The sequence below is a fragment of the Ammodytes marinus genome, assembly GCF_949987685.1.
Source record: "Ammodytes marinus genome assembly, chromosome: 11".
Taxonomy (NCBI): domain Eukaryota; kingdom Metazoa; phylum Chordata; class Actinopteri; order Uranoscopiformes; family Ammodytidae; genus Ammodytes; species Ammodytes marinus.
This window is the reverse complement of record NC_137215.1, coordinates 6589672-6611158: the sequence shown is the minus strand read 5'-3', so window position 1 is coordinate 6611158 and position 21487 is coordinate 6589672. Positions and strand designations below refer to the sequence as shown.

At 40.7% G+C, this 21487-nt stretch overlaps 2 protein-coding genes across 3 annotated transcripts; one reads left to right on the top strand and one right to left on the bottom strand.

The window, feature by feature from the left end:
- Positions 1 to 1046: 1046 nt before the first annotated feature.
- Positions 1047 to 1546, top strand: cUnh10orf53 (chromosome Un C10orf53 homolog; the record flags this gene model as incomplete). Its single annotated transcript, XM_080036470.1, has 3 exons — positions 1047 to 1144; positions 1259 to 1378; positions 1482 to 1546. The coding sequence occupies exons 1-3, from the start codon at positions 1051 to 1053 to the stop codon at positions 1544 to 1546; spliced, it is 279 nt and encodes a 92-aa protein (XP_079892596.1). The 5' UTR covers positions 1047 to 1050.
- A 2690-nt stretch (positions 1547 to 4236) lies between these two features.
- Positions 4237 to 21232, bottom strand: ogdhl (oxoglutarate dehydrogenase L; the record flags this gene model as incomplete). 2 transcript variants are annotated; one of them, XM_080037401.1, is made up of 22 exons in its annotated part: positions 4237 to 4360; positions 4466 to 4620; positions 4726 to 4889; positions 4991 to 5063; positions 5782 to 5907; positions 6467 to 6538; positions 6734 to 6912; positions 7254 to 7381; positions 11386 to 11536; positions 12402 to 12530; positions 12659 to 12761; positions 13430 to 13582; positions 14044 to 14223; positions 14554 to 14682; positions 14796 to 14975; positions 15161 to 15251; positions 15352 to 15498; positions 16143 to 16297; positions 16403 to 16518; positions 19123 to 19225; positions 20454 to 20624; positions 21005 to 21232. In XM_080037401.1, the coding sequence occupies 22 exons, from the start codon at positions 21230 to 21232 to the stop codon at positions 4237 to 4239; spliced, it is 3057 nt and encodes a 1018-aa protein (XP_079893527.1). The 2 variants fall into 2 exon arrangements, with proteins under 2 accessions (XP_079893527.1, XP_079893528.1); XM_080037402.1 differs by having other exon boundaries at positions 16403 to 16566; positions 21005 to 21061.
- Positions 21233 to 21487: the final 255 nt, after the last annotated feature.

The window sequence follows — 21487 nt, the reverse complement described above, 5'->3', positions numbered from 1 at the left end:
AGAAAAAAAATATTAGATGCAAACAGTCATGTTTCAATCTACCTTTTACATGCCTGCATCATTTTGTCCATGACACCTGTCCATCAGTTTGACAGAGCAGAAATAGTCTGTGAGTTATGACGAATGGCTGACCATCTCAGTATGTGTTAACATGTAAATCGCATTCTACTATCAATTGATTTCCTGAAGATTATGGTACAGTGTAAAACTAGAATCTTCTATGCAATAATTTGTGTTGTATTAAATGATTGTGTCTATTGTACCAATAACATATATTTTATAAATTCATCAGAGATTTGCTTCGTACTGTACTGTATTCCATGTACTGTGCTTGTTATATGAGAAAACAAAAAGAAACTGACTCATACTTTAATCAGATGTTGTCTAGTTGATCAAAGAATGTTGAGTATTATAAAAACTGTGTATTTGTACATTGATGAGTAGAATATAATGATTCATTTATTTATTTTTGTATGATAGAACCGGATATATTACAGCCTGTTAAAGTAATTATATGGGACTTACTTACCAGAGGTGATCACTGTGTTTACGTCTGTCCAAATATTGTATTTATGAAGTACTGCTGAAGATTACAAAAGTAAAAATATAAATTAAATCAAGAATACTGTTCATGTTGGTGTTGTCAGAGTTAATGCATATCATTTTCATATTTATGTTTTGTGAAAAATGCCTCCTTACACTCATATATCCATTTGTTGCACACATTACAGGACAACAAAGTAGGCTATGGCAGCCACTGGTATATGGACCAGCTGAATCAGGATTATGTCCATTTGATTTAACATGCAGCACCACAACAATTATCATTTTTGCTTTATGACCTTGAAAAATTAGGCTACAAGACATTACTGTAAAATTTGAAAAATAGACCATAAAGCCTATTATGTAGGCTATACAAGATTAATTCATTCATTTTACTTTTTTAAACTACCAATGGGATTCTGGGACACATTCTTGAAAGGGCTCCATGTTGGCAACAGGTGTGTGCAACAGTTACCTAGGTGACAACAACAACAACAACAACTAACAATGCCGCAAAAGGCGACGGTGACGGTTTTTTACGGACCTTATGAATCCAATGGGGTCGTAGAACACAGGACCGTCCGTCTGCAGGGCCTCCAGGGTAGGTTTGTCATTCATTTTCTCTTGGAACAATTGCATGTTTGTCTGCTTTTCTTGACTGTTTGAAGCGAGGTTTACTTGACAATATTGTTCGTCCCAATATCTCTGACTGCAGCCGCTCTGAAGGCGCGCGGTCACCGGTGCGTCATCGAAGAGACGCGCGAGCTGAACACGGTGGAGCTCGTGGTCAACGGGGAGATCGTCTTCAGCTGCAATGTGAAACAGCTGGAATTTGGTGAGTTCGGTGTGTCTTTGACGGAAAGCGGAAATACTTATTGTTGGGAATGGTGATGTCACTGTTAGAAGAATGACGTATTATGTTTTTTTCCCCCTCGAAGGTGGAGATGGAAAACTGGACCCTGTCTGCAAAGAAGCTGTTGCCGCTGTGGAGAACGCTTATTGAAGATAACAACAGTCCATCTACCACTTGAATATATAAAACACCCATGTGCCTACATGTTGTCTTGTTCAAAAAGTTGGTCTAAAATATTTACATATATCATATATATTTATTATTGATCTTAATCTTTAGTTATACTGCTGCAGGAATTTACAGGCCTGCTGTTGGTGCACTGATATTCACTCTCTATGGCAGCTGATTGTATTAATTAGGTTATACTTGCAGATCTGTAAGTGAATTTGAATACTTAACATACAACATCAACTAGCCTACTATTCTCTCATTTTGAAGAGTGGGGCATGTGTCAAAATGCATTGGGAAAATATACTGTAGATCTTCTTGGTTATACTTGGGTCACATGGTGCATGTTTCAGGGTTAGTTAATTTCTTATTTTTTATTTGTTTATTTAAAAGCACTGAAACACAGACCTGGTTGTATCATTCCATCATAGGTTTAAACTTTATGGGTTGATTTTTCTGAGTGTCTGGGGAATAATGAATCTCCATATAGTCCAGTATGTGCACTTTACTTAATGAGAACTTGGGAGGGGACAGAGTACACTCATGATGCATAGAGGGTTATACGAGTTAGCGGTTAATAGGCTCCCAACAGCTCATTTTTGCCCTTGACAAATTATAAATGTTTTAGCTACACATTTCTCTCATTAAAGCAAGACTATTATAGGGACTTTTTCAGAGTTCCACTGTGGACACAAGTGACAGGTAGGGAATAACGGCAAGTGAAAACAGTAGCACAGTAGTAGAGTATAACAATAGCAAAAATAAAGACACAGATACAGACATTACATTTGCAGACTGACTCTAATGTCAGTTAGACAGCAATATATATCCCAAGTTTGCTAGCGTTGCCTATCCACCATTAGCAACTGTTCATAATAGACAGAGTAAACATGTAGCAGCCAAACCAGAGTGAGCAAATGTGTACTTTACAATAAATTCTACTGTTAATGAATTCAACTTCTCATTTGTAAAATAAAGAATGTGTCATTTCCTCTTTTAAAAACTCCCAAAAGTCAAATGTAATACCATCAACTTTATTTACTCTGTCATGAATCACCTCAAACCAGAAATCCTGACAAAGGATTATTATTAAACTTTAATATATTTTATTGCATATTTTATCATTCCCAGTGTAATCTCAGCTTTATCAAGTTGTGCATATGTTTCAATGCCCACTCTAATATGTGGACATATATGATTTTTTTCAATAAAAAACTAACACACATAAACTTTGTTTAAGTCATTAAACATCTAAAATAACATTTGTGTATGGCTTAAGGTTAAATCTCCCAGCTGGAAGTGGAAAAGGAAGGCTACAGTATAGCTAAACAGGTAGACTCATTTGATGGAGCACTTCTAAGCACAGTGGTAACAAATATCAATACTGTTAAATACCTGGGGGATTTTAATGTGACAACTAAGCATCAATATTGCTCTCAAAGCATCAAGGCTTTGCTGTGTTTACGTGTGTGTGTGTGTGTGTGTGTGTGTGTGCGCACGTTTATGTGTTTGTGCATCCCTCAGCCTCCGAAGAGGAAGCTGAGCCTTATGTCCTAAGTAGAAAACATGGCTGCCAGTCGCTGTGCCAGCTGGCTCACGTCTCCTGGTGAAGTGAGGTGTGACAATAAATATAGACTCCTTTCTCTTTCAGCTAAGGTAGCCAAAGCAAATACAGTCACTAAAAACCTACTGATGTGCTACATTTTGAGCTCCATTCCTGTGAAGTGTTTTTCACCATCACAATCATAGCTCAAAGTACAGTTGGTGTTTTGTGTGCGTCTCATAGCTTTTGCTCTTCATCTACAATTATCAATACAAATACAAATAAATAATACTAATACATCTACTATTCAGCATGGCAGCAATGGAGGTATCCAAGGTATTAAAGCTACTCCTATAACAGTCATTGTCACAAGTCTGAATGTTGTTGTGTGAACATTTGTAAGTGTACAATGGGTGTACTATTGCTACATCACCACTCAACTAAGTGACAAGTATGTAATGCTTGTATAATATTTCCTTTTATCTTGAAATTAAGGTCCTGGAAGAGTGCATCGTTTACAGAATAAAAATCTGTATAAGGTTCTCTTTGACGTGGTGGGGCATACAGTACAATTATTTTGTAAAAGCCCTTATAAAGACCCTGTTGCGTTGTCTGAATAAAGTGCAGATTTGTCCAGTAAAGCCGGGATCAGAACATGTGATATCGGCCCTGAAAATGGACCAGATCTCACAGCTGAGGTGTTTTGTGTTAAAGGGTTTCCTGAACCAAATCAGGACTGTGAAGGGGTGTTGGAAATGAAGTGATCCCCCTTTTTAGCAAACTCACAAGTCGCTAGAAAGACTCTTGTGTACAATGTTTTCACATTGTGCTTAATAATGCTTCTCACAACAGTTTTTAGCAGGATGTGAGAGACTATGATTGGTCAGGATTTAACATAATATTTGACAATTACAAAAGATATTTGAAATGGGCGTAACTCTGTTAGCGTTGCAGACTTATCCTCAAGATAAGATTATCAGGGTTAAAATGATGTTAACCAATAACACTAGGCTATGCTCTACATTGTCACCGAAGAGTTTTCTTTAAATGTGAAACTTTAGACCATGGTGGTGGAAGACGAATAATGCAACTCCAGGCCTGGATTTCTTGTTCTTGTAGGCCTACTCATTCAGAAGTCCCTTCCCTCGAAGGCGCTCAGGTTGAAAGCCGTGTCCATGAACCTCTTCAACTCGTTGAGGTGGGTAGACTTGTTCCCTGTGGCAGGAGCAGCTGCCGGGTCCCGACCCACATACCTGAAAGAAAGGCAGAAGATTCCTCACCCAGGCACTGTGGAGTTCAAATCCCTCCATTGATTCTCTAAAAACAAACAATATCAGCGTGGAAAAAAAAACGCTTACCAAATGTGTTTCTTGTTGGCCACCACTGTGAGGAAACGTGGCCGTACGTAATCGTAGCAGCCCATGTTCTTGTGTTCCTCCTGACACCAGACCAGCTCGGCATTACAATACTTCTCTATCTCCGCTCTGACCAGGTCAAATGGGAAGGGAGAGATCTGTTGGGGAAAACAAAATAAAATACAAAAATTTAATTACTCTCATTTTCCAAATCCTCAAAAGTGCTTGTCATGCCCAGATAGAGATGATGATGGGTTAAGCACCTGTTCAAGTCTGATGATGGCGATGTCATTTTCTAACTTTTGCAGTTTCCTCTCTCTGGCTAGTTCATAGTAGACTTTGCCAGAGCAGAAGATCACCCTCTTCACTTGGGCTGGGTTTTGACTGGCAGGGCTCACGTCTGGAATGATCCTCTTGAATTTAGTGTCTGTAGGTATTACATATGATAGATTACCTTATCATTGTACAACAACATATATGACAAATTCTTAAGTCAAAGTTTGCAGAAATAAGGTGACGCTGCTCCACCTTTGGCAAGTTCATCAAAACTAGACCGTGCATCCGGGAGCCTCAGCAGAGACTTTGGAGTGAAGATGATCAGCTGTGGACGGGGGGGAAAAAAAGGGAAAAAAGTTTCCGTCAGCGACAAACAACAGATTGATTCTGTCATCCGCAACTTTTATTATTGTGCGTTTGAAAAAAAAAAAACTCCAGAGATTTAAAGTTTTTATCTCCTTTCACGCTAATTTGTTGCAAACCACAACAGCCCGCGACATCAGCACTGGGAAAACAAAACATTTCTTTAACAATCAAATAAATAAAAAAGCCTTTGCGGCAAGTCAACCGTGTCCAGATTTTCAAGAGTTTTTTCATATAAAAACAAACAATATTATCCCCAGTTGGCCCCACCGTGCTAATTTGCTCAGGAAGTCATTTTCTCATGCTTCACGGAGCATTGCATTTATGTGCGACAGGGGATCAGTTAAGACATTCACTGTGGCTTAAAACTAGCAGGGACTGAAAAAAAGAGATGTGCATATACAGTACAAAAAAAAGAGGGGAAATGCTTTACACCTCTCAAACTTTTTATGAAAACTATTTCTACTGTAGGGGGTCGTAATTAAGAAAGCAAAGGACCCAATGTGTGTCTGTAAATGAGTGAAATAAGTACTTAGGTAAGGTCAGGTCAATTTAAACATTCTTAAGTGCTGTCAAACCATCTGGACTTTTTTATAATTATAATATACTTTGGATTTCAGTCAGCAATCAAGTCAGGCAAGACTCAGATTAAACATAGCGAAGACGACGTTACACTTTACCGGTTTCCTGAATGGCAGCAGGATCTGCCGTCTGAGCACATGACAGTAGTTAGCAGGCGTGGAGCAGTTGACCACGATCCAGTTACAATCGTACAGCTGCTGGACTTCAAAATCTCCAACAAATTCCTTCAAAAAAGATTGACCATGAAGCATGAATTCAATTTTATGAAGACAAAATTAGTGCATCAGTGCAATGTACCTTTCTCTCTCTCTCTTTCACTCACTCACTCACTCACTCACTCACTCACTCACTCACTCACTCACTCACTCACTCACTCACTCACTCACAGAGACAGGACAGAGAATGTTAATCCTTTACCACTAATAGTTTGATCAATATCCCATTTGCAGATGAATCTGCTAAACTTGTGCTGATACAGCCGGCTGTGGTTCCCCTCCTTCAATGTTCCCTAATGCCGCCTCACCCTTGGGACCTGACTAACTGCTGAATAGCAACGCCTCGGAGGGCCATAATGAAGAGACTTTAGAGGAATTGCCCATCATCACTCAAGCCATCACTTAAGTGCTCATGACATCAGCACAGCCAATAAAAAGAGGAAGCTATTGGACTGCAGCCCGTAGTTAACCGCAGTGCAATTCTTTCAGCATATATCATTAGGTAATCATGATACTGAAATTGTTCACCATTAGAGGCATAAACAAAAAATTGCACACGTGAACATACAGGGAAGTGATCGGGATCATCTTTGCTCATTTGCAGGAAGCGTTCAGGTCGAGCTGATGAATGTTCTGGACCCTGAGGACAGAAGAGAAAAATACACTTAATTAATATTAATTATTATTAAACAGGTATCCCACGATAACATATAGCTATTACAAAAAATAACAAAGATATTAATACAAATATCCAAATTAATCTGTGAATACAAAAGACTGAAACATTTGTTAAATGTTCTAAGGAGTTATAGCCCGTTTTATTTTCATTTCTCACCATTCCCTCCATCCCATGTGGCAGCAGTAGGACGATACCGTTGTTGCGCACCCACTTGGCTTGTCCCGGGCTGATGAACTGGTCGATGATACACTGGGCCGTGTTGTTGAAGTCTCCAAACTGAGCCTCCCACAGGATCAGAGCATTCGGGCTGGCCATGGCAAATCCAAGCTCAAACCCTAAGGGCACATTCAGCATTACATGGAGCTATGTTCATAATAATAATAATAATAATAATAATAATAATAATAATAATAATAATAATAATAATAATAATAATAATAATAATAATAATAATAATAATAATAATTTAAAAAAAAAGTATAACTTTATTTATCTTTTCAAAATCCACATTAAAAAGTACTTTAAAAGGCAGTGGAAATAAAACAAAATAGTCCTACGTAAGTCGTCCAATTTAAACAAACAGTTGAAAAGTAACAGTTTGGTGTATATAAAAACAATAAAACGAGTGCAATGAAACATCTTTCTAGTGAGTGGCCCGGCGTGGCTTCAGTCTTACCCAGCACGCCATACTCTGATAAGGAGCTGTTGCAGACAGTGTAAGGAGCCTGGTTGTCCCACAGGTGGTTCATAGGAACACACATACGTTTGTCCACCTCTTGGTCGTGCAGAACATGATGACGGTGACTGCAGAACATGAGAGAAAGAAGTGAAAGGAGCACATAGAAACAAGACTGCTTGCAAGACATGTGGCTGGCATGCCTAACATGTGCTCCATTATTTTGTATGGTAACTTATAAAGATTATGGAGCATGAAAAATTCATCAATGTAATTACATCATCTGTTAGGAAGAGAGCATACAGTATGTGCCCCCCCGCCTCCCCCTAATAAGCAGAAATTAATGCGTGAAGTAGGATATGAACAAAAATAACCACAGACTAATGTAGTAGTATGTGACAAAGGTTAACATCAGGGTAGCATCTGATGATTATTGTTTTATTATTAATTAAAACAAACAATGATTTTTTTTTTTACCAAAAAATCAATCAATTGATGTCTATAAAAGGTCAGACGGTAACAAATGAATGCAAGAGTCCCTCGACAATAATAGGAAACCCAGAAATACATTACATCTCCAATTTTAGAAATAGCTGGAACCAGTTAGTCGTTTCTGATCGATATGTAAATGATTAGTCCATCATCTATAATTGATTTATTGATTTCACAACTATTATTTCAAAAGATTGATGTGTTTTAATCATAGATAGTAAATAAAAGGTTTTAATGTGCAGAATGATATTGCCACAATAGACTTTAAGGGCTCTAAGATGTCGTAAATTGAGGATGTGAAAATAAAAGAACAATAGGATGTTTAAAATGGTCCCTAACCCTGTATATGAAAGGTAAACTAAACACACACACACACACACACACACACACACACACACACACACACACACACACACACACACACACACACACACACACACACACACACACACACACACACACACACACACACACACACACACACACACACACACACAGTGCATGCAGCCCATGTTGCAGCCCACAAAGGCACTGGATGAAAGATACTCTCCTCATCTTCAGTGAGTATTCGGCGCAACACGAGTTGATGGGAGCAAAGAGCCAAGCGTTAACAAGCCCTGCCAGTCCACTCGCTCCCACTGTCTGAATCAGCCTTCCAAACCAGGGCGATCAGACAATCACTTAAAGCCCTTTAACATCACTCTAATGACATCTACACACGTGCACACACACATACACACACACACACACACACACACACACACTGCTAGAGGTTATGTAATGGTCATTGGTCAGGCGGAAGAACTGCAGGAAATCACCCAAATCTCCTGATTATCATCTTGAAAGTGAAACATTACCTCCTAGAAGACTAGATGATTATGATTTGAGAGTCCTTTGAAAATATCCATAATTATGGGCTAATGAAGGCTCATAATGCAAGGCATAATTGTTTGTGTTTGATCCCTGCTCCACATTTGCAGGATATACACTTTCTCTTCGACGAAAAACCTTTGAAGAGGGAACTCGAATGGAGAGCATCTAGTATTAATTGAGGTAACGCACATAATTTCCTGTTTGGTTTTCTCAATCCACTGGCACACAGTGCAAAGACGACCTGGAAACCTCACAAGAATGAGGTCTTTCTCCGGGATTGCCTCATAAACTGCGTGCTTGCCTCGCTATTCTATCTTTTTTTTCTTTCTTTCATAAACACACAGGGAAAAAAACAACACACACACACACACACACACTCTGCCTGGGGGCCCCATTAGTCAGGGAAAGGGGTGCGCGGCGCAGCGCGTGCTACCCACCCAAACACGACGACTGAATCCATTAGTCCACGCCGTTACGTACATCACAGAGACGCAAGCAGGCCCACTCAACTGTAACATGCCAATATGCTCAGCTCCTGAGAACTATTAAGAGTGGTGGGGGATGAAAACAAATAGTGTAGGTGTGTGTGTGTGTGTGTGTGTTTGTTTGTTTGTTTGTGTGTTTTTTTGAAGGGGGTGAAAAAAGCTATAAGGGGTGTTGGTAAAGCGGGTTAAGTACAGCTGAAGTACAAGAAAAGAGAGCTAACAGTTCAAAAAGATGTGGACTCTTATCTGAAGCAGAAGAGGGTTTAAAGGTGGAGTTAGCGATTCTGGAAAACGCTTGTTGTCTAAATCACTTTTTGTCAATATCAGTGAAATATGTTCATGATCATCATGATTTAAAAAAACAGTGTTAATACACATCCTAGGCTCTGTGAACGGGCATGTTGTGAGCTATGGCTGGCCCCCTTTAGTTTACATACCCTTAGTTTACATCCCAATTTACAGAGCCATGTTCTATATTCACTGATTTTGACAACAAGCGTTCTCCAGAATCGCAGACTCCACCTTTAAATAAACAGCGGGTGATACAGAAATAAAGGGTTGATTGAGTGTTTTACTGGCACCATTTTTATCAGCCGGGGTAAATGACGCCGCTGTAGGGGACAGCGGTTGGAGAGAGAAGAAGTAGATTCAGTGGTAAATGTGACGCAAAAGAAAAAAAGGCCCGTAGCCTCTTGTTAGTTAATGTGATGTATGTCTCTGTACTGTAAGCTCTTGGGGGATGGGGAGGGTATCTTTGGTGTCATTGAAGATGGGCCTGGTGGATAAATGATAGGGGACAGATGAGACAGGCGCAGTGAATGGCGGAGCTGGTTTTGCTCATGTGTCACCCGTTTCCCTCCACACCATGACAACACCATGTGGGCTTCACCGATCCCTGGAGACTGTTATTCTGACGGCTTCTGTCTGTCATACTCGCTGTGCCAACCGCAACAACCCCCCACTTACTTTATATGTTGTCTTAAGGTGACTTTTGCGTACCCTTTATGTATGGTCAGGCAATTTGAGTTACTGCACGGCTGGTTGACATAGTTAAAATCATAATCATGGCATCAAGTATAATGTTTTTTTCATTATGGATATACTGTGCTCCAGTGTACACTACATGAGAACAATCTCATGTGTTAATAATTTTTTTCCATTTTCAATGACAGTTCCCTTATTAATTTGGACGACACTTAATTGTTAATTGGGGAATGTATGAATAAATAAAAATATAATGTCATTTCATCTCAGAATGATTTAGCTAAAGGCTGATTAGTGATTTTTTATTTAATCAGCTCCCAGGCATTCATCATGGTAAGGGAAATATAAAACTGATTTGTGGCTGAAAAAAAACCCATTTATTGAGTTCATTCAGTGGAGTGGGTATGACTCCACAAGGACTCTCCCAGGCTATAAAAATCAAGATGGTAAAAAAAAAATCAATATTCCTAAAACGCTCTCTATATATTTAGTGACTCCACTTGATCGCTTAGTACAGCAGCGATACTTTATATCCATAATATAACTGTAATGGTAGTGGGAGAGAATGAATACAAGAATACTGTATATAGAGGTTGAAAAAAAAAAAAAAAACACATTTGTATGGGTCCTTTAACCCATTGATGACGGCTGCTGCGCGATGCCACATTGGCTCTCCTGCCTGATGCTGCGTCGCGCAGCATTATTACTTTATCTAATTTTCATGGCATTCCCAGCATATAATGCACTGTCATTGGTTCAAATACACATGAGGTGGGTTTTGTTGATTTTTTTAAGACCACGTGACCACCCAAAAGTTGTGTGGTTTGCCGAAAATCATGTCAATCAAAAAAATAAAAAATAAAAAAATAAAACAAAATAATAAAAAAAATACGCCAGCTATGTCGGCGACAGAACAGTTAGTGGCGTTTGGTGCGCAGAATCAAGGTCTACTATAGACTACTGACGAAAATCACACAACACATTGCATCTATTTATTAACAATATTTAATATTTTTCTAATTCATCTAATTTTGACGATTTTTAGAAATATTTGTTGGTTTGTAAGCGCTAAGGGAGCATGTTTAAATAAAACCTGTGAACCTTAACTTTTAAATGTATTTTATTTCATGTTTCTATGTGCTACACAGGCTTAGATATTAAGGTTTTGGTAGACTTGACAATTCGTACTATTTTTTCAGAAAACCCTCAGGCATTAAGGACATGCATCCTAGATTGCCATAGTCATCAATGGGTTAAGAGGCAACATTAGGTTTTGTGTTGGGTTGACATGGACTGACCTGAAGGTGCCTCGCTCTACGTCCTGCCCGCTCAGTCGGACATGGATGCCTTCTTTGAGGAGGGAACCAAAGGCCATGTACTCCCCCAGAGCCCAGTCCATCTGACGGCTCTTCACCAGGTCAGAGCGACCGCGCAGGATACGAGACACGCCTGGAGAACACACACACACACACACACACACACACACACACACACACACACACACACACACACACACACACACACACACACACACACACACACACACACACACACACACACACACACACACACACACACACACACACACACACACACACACACACACACACACACACACACACACACACACACACACACACACACACACACAAACATTAAAAATCCTTCCGACAGTCTTAATTGCCATAACGTGAACTAAATCAACCGTGCAAGCCAAACACCTGCTGTTAGAATGGATGTGTTCACAGGTGAGCTGCTTTAAGTGACTTAATTTCATCCAAGTAAAATATTAAGTTATGGTGGCACAAGGTTTATATGTTTTACAGATCTTTGTAATTTATTTCAGCTGCATGTATAACATATCATTCTGTAGTGTTTTGTGTTCCTTGTTCACATTGTTGATTTCAGGCATATTTCAGTATTAGCACTACCATTAACATTGCCATGGGGGTTAACAGACTAAAGACTGCTGGCTGTCAATTGGTCCAGGCTTAGAACTAGATTGGGCATGAAATAGTAGCTCCCAAACTATCGAACTCCATTCTACTCTGTTTGAATATTCAAAAAAACAGCTCAAGATCCATCTTTTTCAATATTGCTTTTGTATGATGTGCCTATTCGTCTGTTTTACTTGAACGTACATGATGTACGGTTTTATCTTGTTTCACAAATCAGTGTGTCGGGTCAATCTATGTTTTATGCTGTTGCCTGTGTGTAGCACTTTGTGACTGAGTGTTCTTGAAAGTCACTATATAAATAAAGTTACTTACTTACAGTACTTAGCCTAGTCCAGCACAAAGCAACTAAAACTCACCAGGGTGGATCTTGAAGTCTTCTATAGGCACGGAGCTGGCTGTCTGGCCAATGTGCTGCAGAACCTCCTCATCCAGTCCTGTGGGGACAGCGCTCATGCTCTTGGGTTCTCCCTCTGCTGTGAAGAAATCTACAGAGAGAGAAAGAGAGAGAGACAGAGAGACAGAGAGAGAGAGAGAGAGAGAGAGAGGCGGCTTCACTCCAGTATTCAAAGAAGAAGCAGCTTTAATTAACGTATTGCAAAGAGGGACAATTTACTTGGCCAGGGGGAGTCGAGCCAGTGCTGAATGCGTAAAATCTTTTCATCCTTGGAACGGGTGTATGCCTCCTCACAGATCTTGTCATATTTGGCAACTTCTTCCTGCAACCAAATTTGGTACGATTGTGTTATAGGGACAATGGGAAAAATGCAACATACTCATTGATGCACAGTTTGTTTACGTACATTAAAGCTAGTGAGAGAGAGAGAGAGAGAGCGAGAGAGAGAAAGAGAGAGAGAGAGACTGAGAAAAATGTGTCCACCAGTAGTAATAGTTTTACCCTGCTTTATTACATATGGGGCTTTTTCCAAATAGCAGGCCACACAACAGAAAAACAATGTCCATCAAAAGCCAGGAACTAGCACAGTGGAGAGGAGCTGCAGTATTTATGTGACGTGTGGTTTAAAAAAAAGAAAAACGGAATGGATGTTATAATCAAAGTTTCTGTTTTGGATGAGGAACCTGGGCAATTCCGGTGAATGGCGCCAGAATCTGAGGCATACTTCAACTTCATTGAGCAATATATACTCTACGTGAGAGATTGTTGTGAGGCTAGGTGATTGAACTGAGGCAGTAAATTGAAACTCAAATACAGCAGTGCTGGCACAACATATTTACTCACAGCCTGGCAAGGGGGAATACCTAAGTGTGATTTAATGCAAGTAGTCCAGCTGGGAAGCGATAGCAAATGAAACAGGATACAGTAGCAGAGCCAGCTATACCAATATAAAGTATATTTAACAAGAGCAAACGGCATTGGATCACAAACCTCAAATTCCTGCAGCGTCACCACTCCCTCTCCGATGAGCTTGTCAGAATACTTCTTCAGCACATGCTCCTGCCGGCGGATCTGCTTGTACATGGTCGGCTGGGTGAACATGGGCTCGTCCATCTCGTTGTGGCCGAACCGTCTGTAGGAAACCTGCAGGAACATACACACGGAAGCCATGTCTAAGTGTGGAACTTGTATTTGTGTTTCCTGTTGATCCATTAAGGCCAATTCATGTACATGGGTATTTTATTTTGGTAATCGTATTTCTTTCTGTGCAGTTTGGCCTTTTGTCCACACGCAAACAACACTACACACTACTGGAGCGCTTTGAGAACTCTGGACAAAGTGATGATTTCACAACAACAGTATCACAACAACAATTTGTGCATGGCGATTATTGTTTACATCTACTCAGCATGTGCCACCCTTGCCCAAGAAGAAGCTCAATGGCATGCTACGTCAGCGTTTTCTTTCAATATTTTTTTTCGTAGTTGTGTGAACAGGGAGATATTCAAAAACAACGTTGTCTTTCAGTAAAATAAAGGGGGTAAAGTGCTTCTTTTTGAATCTGTGTACATGTGGACATGGCCTTAGTCTCGGTTGTGACTAACCAGGTCAATGACGACGTCTTTGTTGAAGGTGGTCCTCCACTCTGCAGCCACTCTGCACACATACATGACAGCCTCAGGGTCATCTGCATTCACATGGAAGATGGGAGCGTTGACCACCCGTGCCACATCAGTGGGGTAGGGGGAGGAGCGCGCCACGCGAGGGTCTGTGGTGAAGCCAATCTGAGAGGCAACAGTCACACAGAAACATTTATTCCACTTGAGAGTCTAGAATCACAAACAAAACACGGTTTCTTTTTATGATTAACTAAAATAGATATCTTATCACATCTTATCAGAAATAATAACATTAGTAGAAGTTATAGCAGGAAGATAATTAAAGTCAGCGATTCTGGAGAATGCTTGTTGTCAAAATCCGTTTTTGTCAAAATCAGTGAATATTTCCTCACTGCGGGTACTGTGTGTGTGCTGAAAGAAAATCCAGTGTTAATACACAGCCTATGCTCTGTAAACAGATGTTGCTAGCTATAGTGGCAATGAACTCTCCCATACCTGGTTGTTGACCACCACATGGATGGTACCATACGTGGTGTAGGAGGGGAGCTCGCTCAGGTGGAACGTCTCATACACAACTCCTTGTCCAGCAAAAGCCGCGTCACCGTGTATCAAGATGGACATCACCTGGGATAAAAAATGACATCATAGACTCAACGGGACAAAGTAACACAATGTATATACATTTACAGCCCCTAACACTAAGTAAGCAACTGTTTACCTGCTACAATAGCCGTTACCTTCTTTCCCTGTGTGTCTCCCCTATAGAACTGCTCAGCTTTGGCCTTGCCCTGAACCACTGGATCCACGGCCTCCAGGTGGGAGGGATTTGCCATGAGTGACAGTGTGATGTTCTTGTCCGTCTCCCGGTTAATCCTCTCGTGGTACATGCCAAGGTGGTATTTGACATCGCCCGAGCCCTTCACGGGTAGAAAAAGGTTACGAAATAAAGCAGCAATTGTATCTCCAGAAAGCATTATTTTGGACTTTAACCCTTGAAGTGAACTGGAATGAACTGGAAAACATGAAATGTTGGCCCAATACCTGGATGTGTTGTGCATAATGATTCCCAAGAAATATAGTCACGCATCGTCAGTTCCCTTACCTCGTCAGAAGCCTCCAGCTTGGGGTCGAACTGACAGAAGATCTGGTCCAGGTCCTTACGGATGACGTTGGCCAAAACATTCAGACGTCCCCTGAAAGTATAGTTTACAAAGTTGATATCAAATATGGAAGGATGATAATTACCTGAATGGACAGATTGAACTGGGAGGAGAGTGCTACAGAGTAACCTACCGATGAGGCATCCCCATGATCACACTGTCGATGCCTGCAGCGCTACCCTTGTCTATGATGGATTTAAGAGCCGGGATGAGCACTTCACAGCCCTCCAGACCAAAACGCTTCTCCGATGACCACTTCCGGGCCAGGAAGTCCTCAAACCTGGAAATAAAAACAGTTTGGAACAGTTCAGAAGCACGAAATATGGATGTTTTTACCATAAACAGGTAGAAGTTACACAACTGACAACACTGTTTTTCTTTGAAAAACCAGGGAAAAGCGCTATATAAGTGGAGTCCATTTACCATTTACTGTGCACATGATACTGCTGCTGACTGGTAATGATAACTAATGTTAAATCACAGGAAAACATTTTTTTTTTGCAACAATACTTTGATGGTTTAGAGAACTTGTACTCGATCATTTGGCACATTTTTTATCAGGACCAATGTGTGTGTGTGTGTGTGTGTGTGTGTGTGTGTGTGTGTGTGTGTGTGTGTGTGTGTGTGTGTGTGTGTGTGTGTGTGTGTGTGTGTGTGTGTGTGTGTGTGTGTGGGTTTGCACACCAACAGAAGGGGTATCACTTCAGGAACCTCCTGTGCCTTCGGAGATCATTTATCAAGGATGAAAATGAGCTCACATGAAGAATGGAGGATGTTTATCTTTCTTTCTTTCTAATATATGTTCGTACCAGAGTTGTTCTTTTTTTAACGTTCTGCGAGTCTCGGAGGTGAGCCATAACTAACAGTGAGGTATTGTGTGCTGTCAGCAGAGTGGAAGTCAGTGGATGGTAATGCATTGCTGACCGTGTGGATCTGATCAGTCGGGCTAGCAGAGTCCTCTTCTCAGCATTAGTGAACTGCAAGATCCCCGGAGTCTCAAACTTCTGACGAATCCACTGACACTGGTCCACGTTGTTAATGAACATGAATTCGATCCCTATGTGACCGCAGTAGGATGTCTGAAAAAAGATGGATGAAAAAAGGTAACAGCATTGTACCGTGTTGTGGCTTTCTCCCCCATAATTAGACATGTGTATATTGACACAAACACACAGATACAATACCTCTAGTCTGCGTATGATTTCTCTAAGAGGGAGAGTGGAGCCTCCTCCACCGATGAAGGTGGTGGGGGGCAGCTGAAAGGTCCGGTCCAAGTCGGACTCATCAAAGCCATAGAAGCCTGAAACGGCAATGTGAACAATGGTTTGTTTAACACTTTCCAGACAGGCTCATCACATCACTTACAAAACTGTCTCTGACATAAATATTCTACCTCCCAAATATGAATTCAATTGAAGATATTTAATAGTAAGGTGTTTTAACCTTGAATTGACAGTAAACGGCCCTGGATGGATTTGAACCCGCGACCACTGCGACAAGGACTGAGTCCATATGGTGATTGCTCTACCCACAATACTACAGAGCATTTGTTTTTAATGGAAACATTTTTTTTTTTAAAAGAAGCTTGGTTATGAAATGAAAACAATTCTTCAGGATCCATGTTCAGATAATACAGCATTATGGGGTTTTTCCACTTGCACTTTCAGTATCAGCGGCCGCAAATACGTTTCTGTGCCGACAAAGCCCACCTGAGAAGGCTGGTCAAGCTCAAGATCCCGGGCAACATAAGAGGAGACAGGTGCAAATCATATTAAGAACAGAGCAAAGACAAAGAGGGGCCAAGAATAGACTCCTGTACTATCAGCTGAACAAATAAGTCATTAGCCCTAGTGATAATACATAATGCAACGCTATGTCCTGACACACACTGATCACTGATAACAGCAACCAAACAGAAACAATGTCTCTCTCTCTCTCTCTCTCTCTCTCTCAGTCTCTCTCTCCCTCTCCTCTATACTAGTTTACGGTAGACTTCGATCTCTCTCTGTGGCCGTCCTGCTTCCTTCGATATTCTGTCCGCTAAATGAAATGGAGAGGTAGGCCTGAGATTAATGACAGCATTACGCTGGCCAACCTGTACATGGACTCAGCAGGAAAACGTGAAGGGGCATTCTCTACTGAAATAACTATTGGGTCTGATGAGTTATGTAACCCTGGAGCAGAGATGTGTGTATAGATGAATTTATATGTGATTGGAGGAAAGATTTTATTTTTGTTGGTAAGGAGGGTGTTACGGAGATAGTTTGGATTTTATTTGTTGCATTGGGCTGGATTCACCCTGAATCTGACCCTCTAACTGTTAATACGGTATATTGCTCACTATTTTGTAAAATAAATATTTAACTTTTCAAGTCAAAGTATACTTTATTATCCCAGAGTTGGGAAATTTGTGTGGTCAAAAGTGCAGCACATTTAAGACACATAGGCATACAAGTGGGTAGGCCACACACACACACACACACACACACACACACACACACACAACAACAACAACAACAACAATATCATTAAAGAGTAAACAGTCCAGTCAAAGTACATGTTCCCATATACTGTTGGTCATTGTCAGCAGTGCATCATCCACCCCTCTACTTGGTTGGTAAGCGAACTGGTAAGAGTCAAGACATGATGAAACTTCAGTTAGCAGGTGGTTTAACAATATATTTTCAAGACACTTCATAGGAACTGAAGTTAATGCAACTGGTCTCAGGTCATTCATTTCTTTAGGCCTATTGTGTTTAGGTACTGGTATTATTAGGGACAGCTTCCACTGATCTGGTATCAGTCCTGTGTCCACTGAACGTTGAAACAGCCTCTGAAATGGGGTTGCCAGCGAGTCGGCGCATGCCTTTAGGACCTTGCAGCTGATCCCATCTGGCCCTTGTGATTTCCTGGTATGAAGCTGAGAAAATTGTTTCCTGACATCATCAATAGAGATAGCAAAGTCCCTGTCCGTTAAATCTTTTATTCTATCTATTGCCTTTATCTGCTGTTCAGAATAATCAACCTCATCAAAGCGGCAATCAAATGTATTTAAATCCAAAGAAAATACATAGTCATCTGCCACATTTAAAGTATGCATTTTAGGTTTATACCCAGTCATGATTTGTAGGCCTTGCCAGGCTCTCCTTGCATCATGACTAAAAAATGACTGCACTTTATTTTTATAAGATGCTTTACATTCCGTGATTTTCTTTCTAATTGTATACTGCACAGCTTTAATATCTGCTTTGATAACGTACGTCACAGCTTGCTTGTTTGTTTTGGGGACTGGGGAAGGGGCAACTCGTTTATTTTATGTTGTGTCCTGCATGTTCTATACTGGGACATAACAATATGTACTGTACAAACCCTCAAACAGACCTAGGGATGTTTTTGAGATATGTTGAAGAAAAAATATAAATCGGATATTTTGATTATAAAGCAGAGGAAGCTTTTGAAGTTTACCCACCAATTAGAATAATGTGTTTATGACTGAAATCTTTCAGCACAACAAGTATCCTGAAGGGAATAAGAAGAAAGGACTTATATAGGAATAATCTAATCAGCATTATGTATATATACTGTGCATACCCCATATGCCCTTAGGTAGGAAAGGGTGATAAAAGAAACAGTTCTATACAGCCCATGTTCAAACTAGAAAATGTGTATTCAGAGTAGAACTGCAATAATAATGACAAGCACTGTGTCTCTATATGTGTTTCAAGAATTCATTTGACAAAATATTCTAACTCTTTTCACTCTGATTTCACAAAATCGCAGGTTATGAAACCGCCCCAGTAAATGAAAAACGCGTTAACAATAGGACAAAAATCTTCCTTTTCACAATTTTGAGGCTAGGTGTTTGCGAGGAGCGTAAGATGACTGAACGAGTTGTGAGGCTCACCTAATTTATCGATGGTGGTGATCAGGTCAGAGGGAACAAAGTAGTCCAGGTCCGCCTCATGGATTCCCAGAGGGTCTAACTGGGCGGCATGGTGACCACGGATCTACACAGAGACACATACGCAAAGGAGGAAGAAATAATGAATTAATAAATGAATTAATAAAAGCTTTATTTCGAACATGTGAAAAAACACACACACACACAAAAAATGTACTTAACATGTCCGAAAATGAATAGGAAGTAGCATAAGCTGGAGGAGAACCAGGTTCAAACAGAAAGAGAGAAAGTGACAGGTAGGAGGGAATACATTTCAGCGAAGGACCTGCTACAATCATGATGCAAACAGCTGGAGAATGAGCTAACACACACTCAGTTATAGGTCAACCTTTTCCAGAAGAGCCCCATGGGAGTGCTTTTGTCTATAAACACACACACACACACACATACAGGAGTATGCAGGTGCGCACACACACGCACACACAGGCGCACACACACGCACACACACACACAGGATTGCAACAAACTGGGAATAAAAGGGCCAAAAACAGAATTTAATAAATCCCTCGGATAGTTCCACTAATTAATTTGAAGGGACGAGAGGATATGTTACCACCTGTTTTGTTTAAGTAGTCTCTTTGATATTTCCATTTTCAGGAAGCAGCCGGGGTAAGTAGGTTGGAGTTAATCTCTCAATTTGCATAACCTCGTGCAGTGACAAACAACTTGTATATTCCTTTTAATACAAGGACACGCAGGATAAACAGCTGCCATTGCCAGTTGCATCTGTTTTGGCAAGTCAAGTGGAGTTTGTTTGATGCATATTTTACAAATAGATAAAAGAACACACACACACACACACACACACACGTCGGAGATACAAATAGTCAACCAGTCATGGCTCGGGCTAGATGACATCTTCACTCTGTGCACAGACACTGCATTAAGATTTGAATGGATGCCCATGAGATGTGATCAATCTTTTCATTTGTAAATAACATAAATACATATTATGCAAGTGTGTAGCTGTAGTGTATGCGTGTGTGTGTGTACTTGTACAACTATTTCTGTGCAAACCAATTTGAGTTTTAGACCTTAGGAGTGAGAACAATTTCGCTCCTTCTCACTTCGGGACAGGCCTTTAAAGGACTGTTTGAGGGTTATGACTTGGTTTTAAGGTTCATGTTGGAATTAGGTTTAGGTTCGGTAAGTTAAGAGTTGTGGTTAGGCATTTAGCATTGATGGTTAGAGTAAGAGGCTAGGGAATCGATCATGGTGATGATTGTCCTCACAAGTATAGCTGTACAAACGTGGGTGTGAGTTTGTCTGTGTACCTGGTAGGCTCTAATGAGAGTGTGCACAGCCAGGTGGTCCTCCACCACTTTTTGGGCCATGTCTGGTGAATGGGACATGACTCGGCCCTGGAGCAGAGCGGAGGGGCGCGTCTCGCCCGCCTCACCAGGCGGACTGGAGGCCTGGATGTTACGGAAGAAAACGTCCCAAGACTACAACACAGAGACAGGCAGATCAAACAGAGGTAAGCAAGTCCATCGCAAACATATGGGCCAAAAGTATCATAGCTGCTTATGGGCTTCAAGTTTGGGGATAACTTTTTCATAATAGTATAGTATAAATAAAAGTTTGAAATGTTCATTTTGGTGGTTATCTCACTAAACCTTGTCTGTTTGCATCAGTGTATTCCTCCCATATTTAAAAGCCATCATCTCAACTTCACTTACATCAATTAAACTCTTTAATAATCATTCTTAGCACTTTTCTGAAGCAACGTAATTTCCAGGTGTGTTGAACATTATCCCGTCTGTATATGATCACCATTACATTATTTGGGAAGAAATTGCAGTTGGTGTGTAGCCTATAGTATTACCTCATGCACGTTTTTATGATCCTCCAGCCAGGCAAAGTACATCTCCTCCACATAGCTGGAGCTTGCGGCCACCGCAGAAGGGACAGGCACCGTGGCCCCAGAGGAGCAGCCTCTCCTGGGGTCGACCCAGCGTCGTGCGGGGGCTCCTGCTCCACACACACGCAGCCACTGACTCCTACCGGTACACCCGCCCCTCAACACGCCCGCTAACGCCCGCAACTGACTCATGGCTAGACAGACAGCGTGGAAGAGAAAGATGGGGGTTGGAGAGTTAAAGGTGCACAGTGTAACTTTACTTTGGGTGTGTAAGAGAAGTGAACATTTTACAAGGTATATTCTCATAACTGAATAAACAAACATATGGAAATTGGATCCCTGGAACACTGTTTGAAGTTAAAAAGCTACCTTGAAAGTAACTATTTTACTGCTGTTGTTCACAGTAGCAGGGCCCAGAGTTATGTTAACAAACATATTCTACACCTA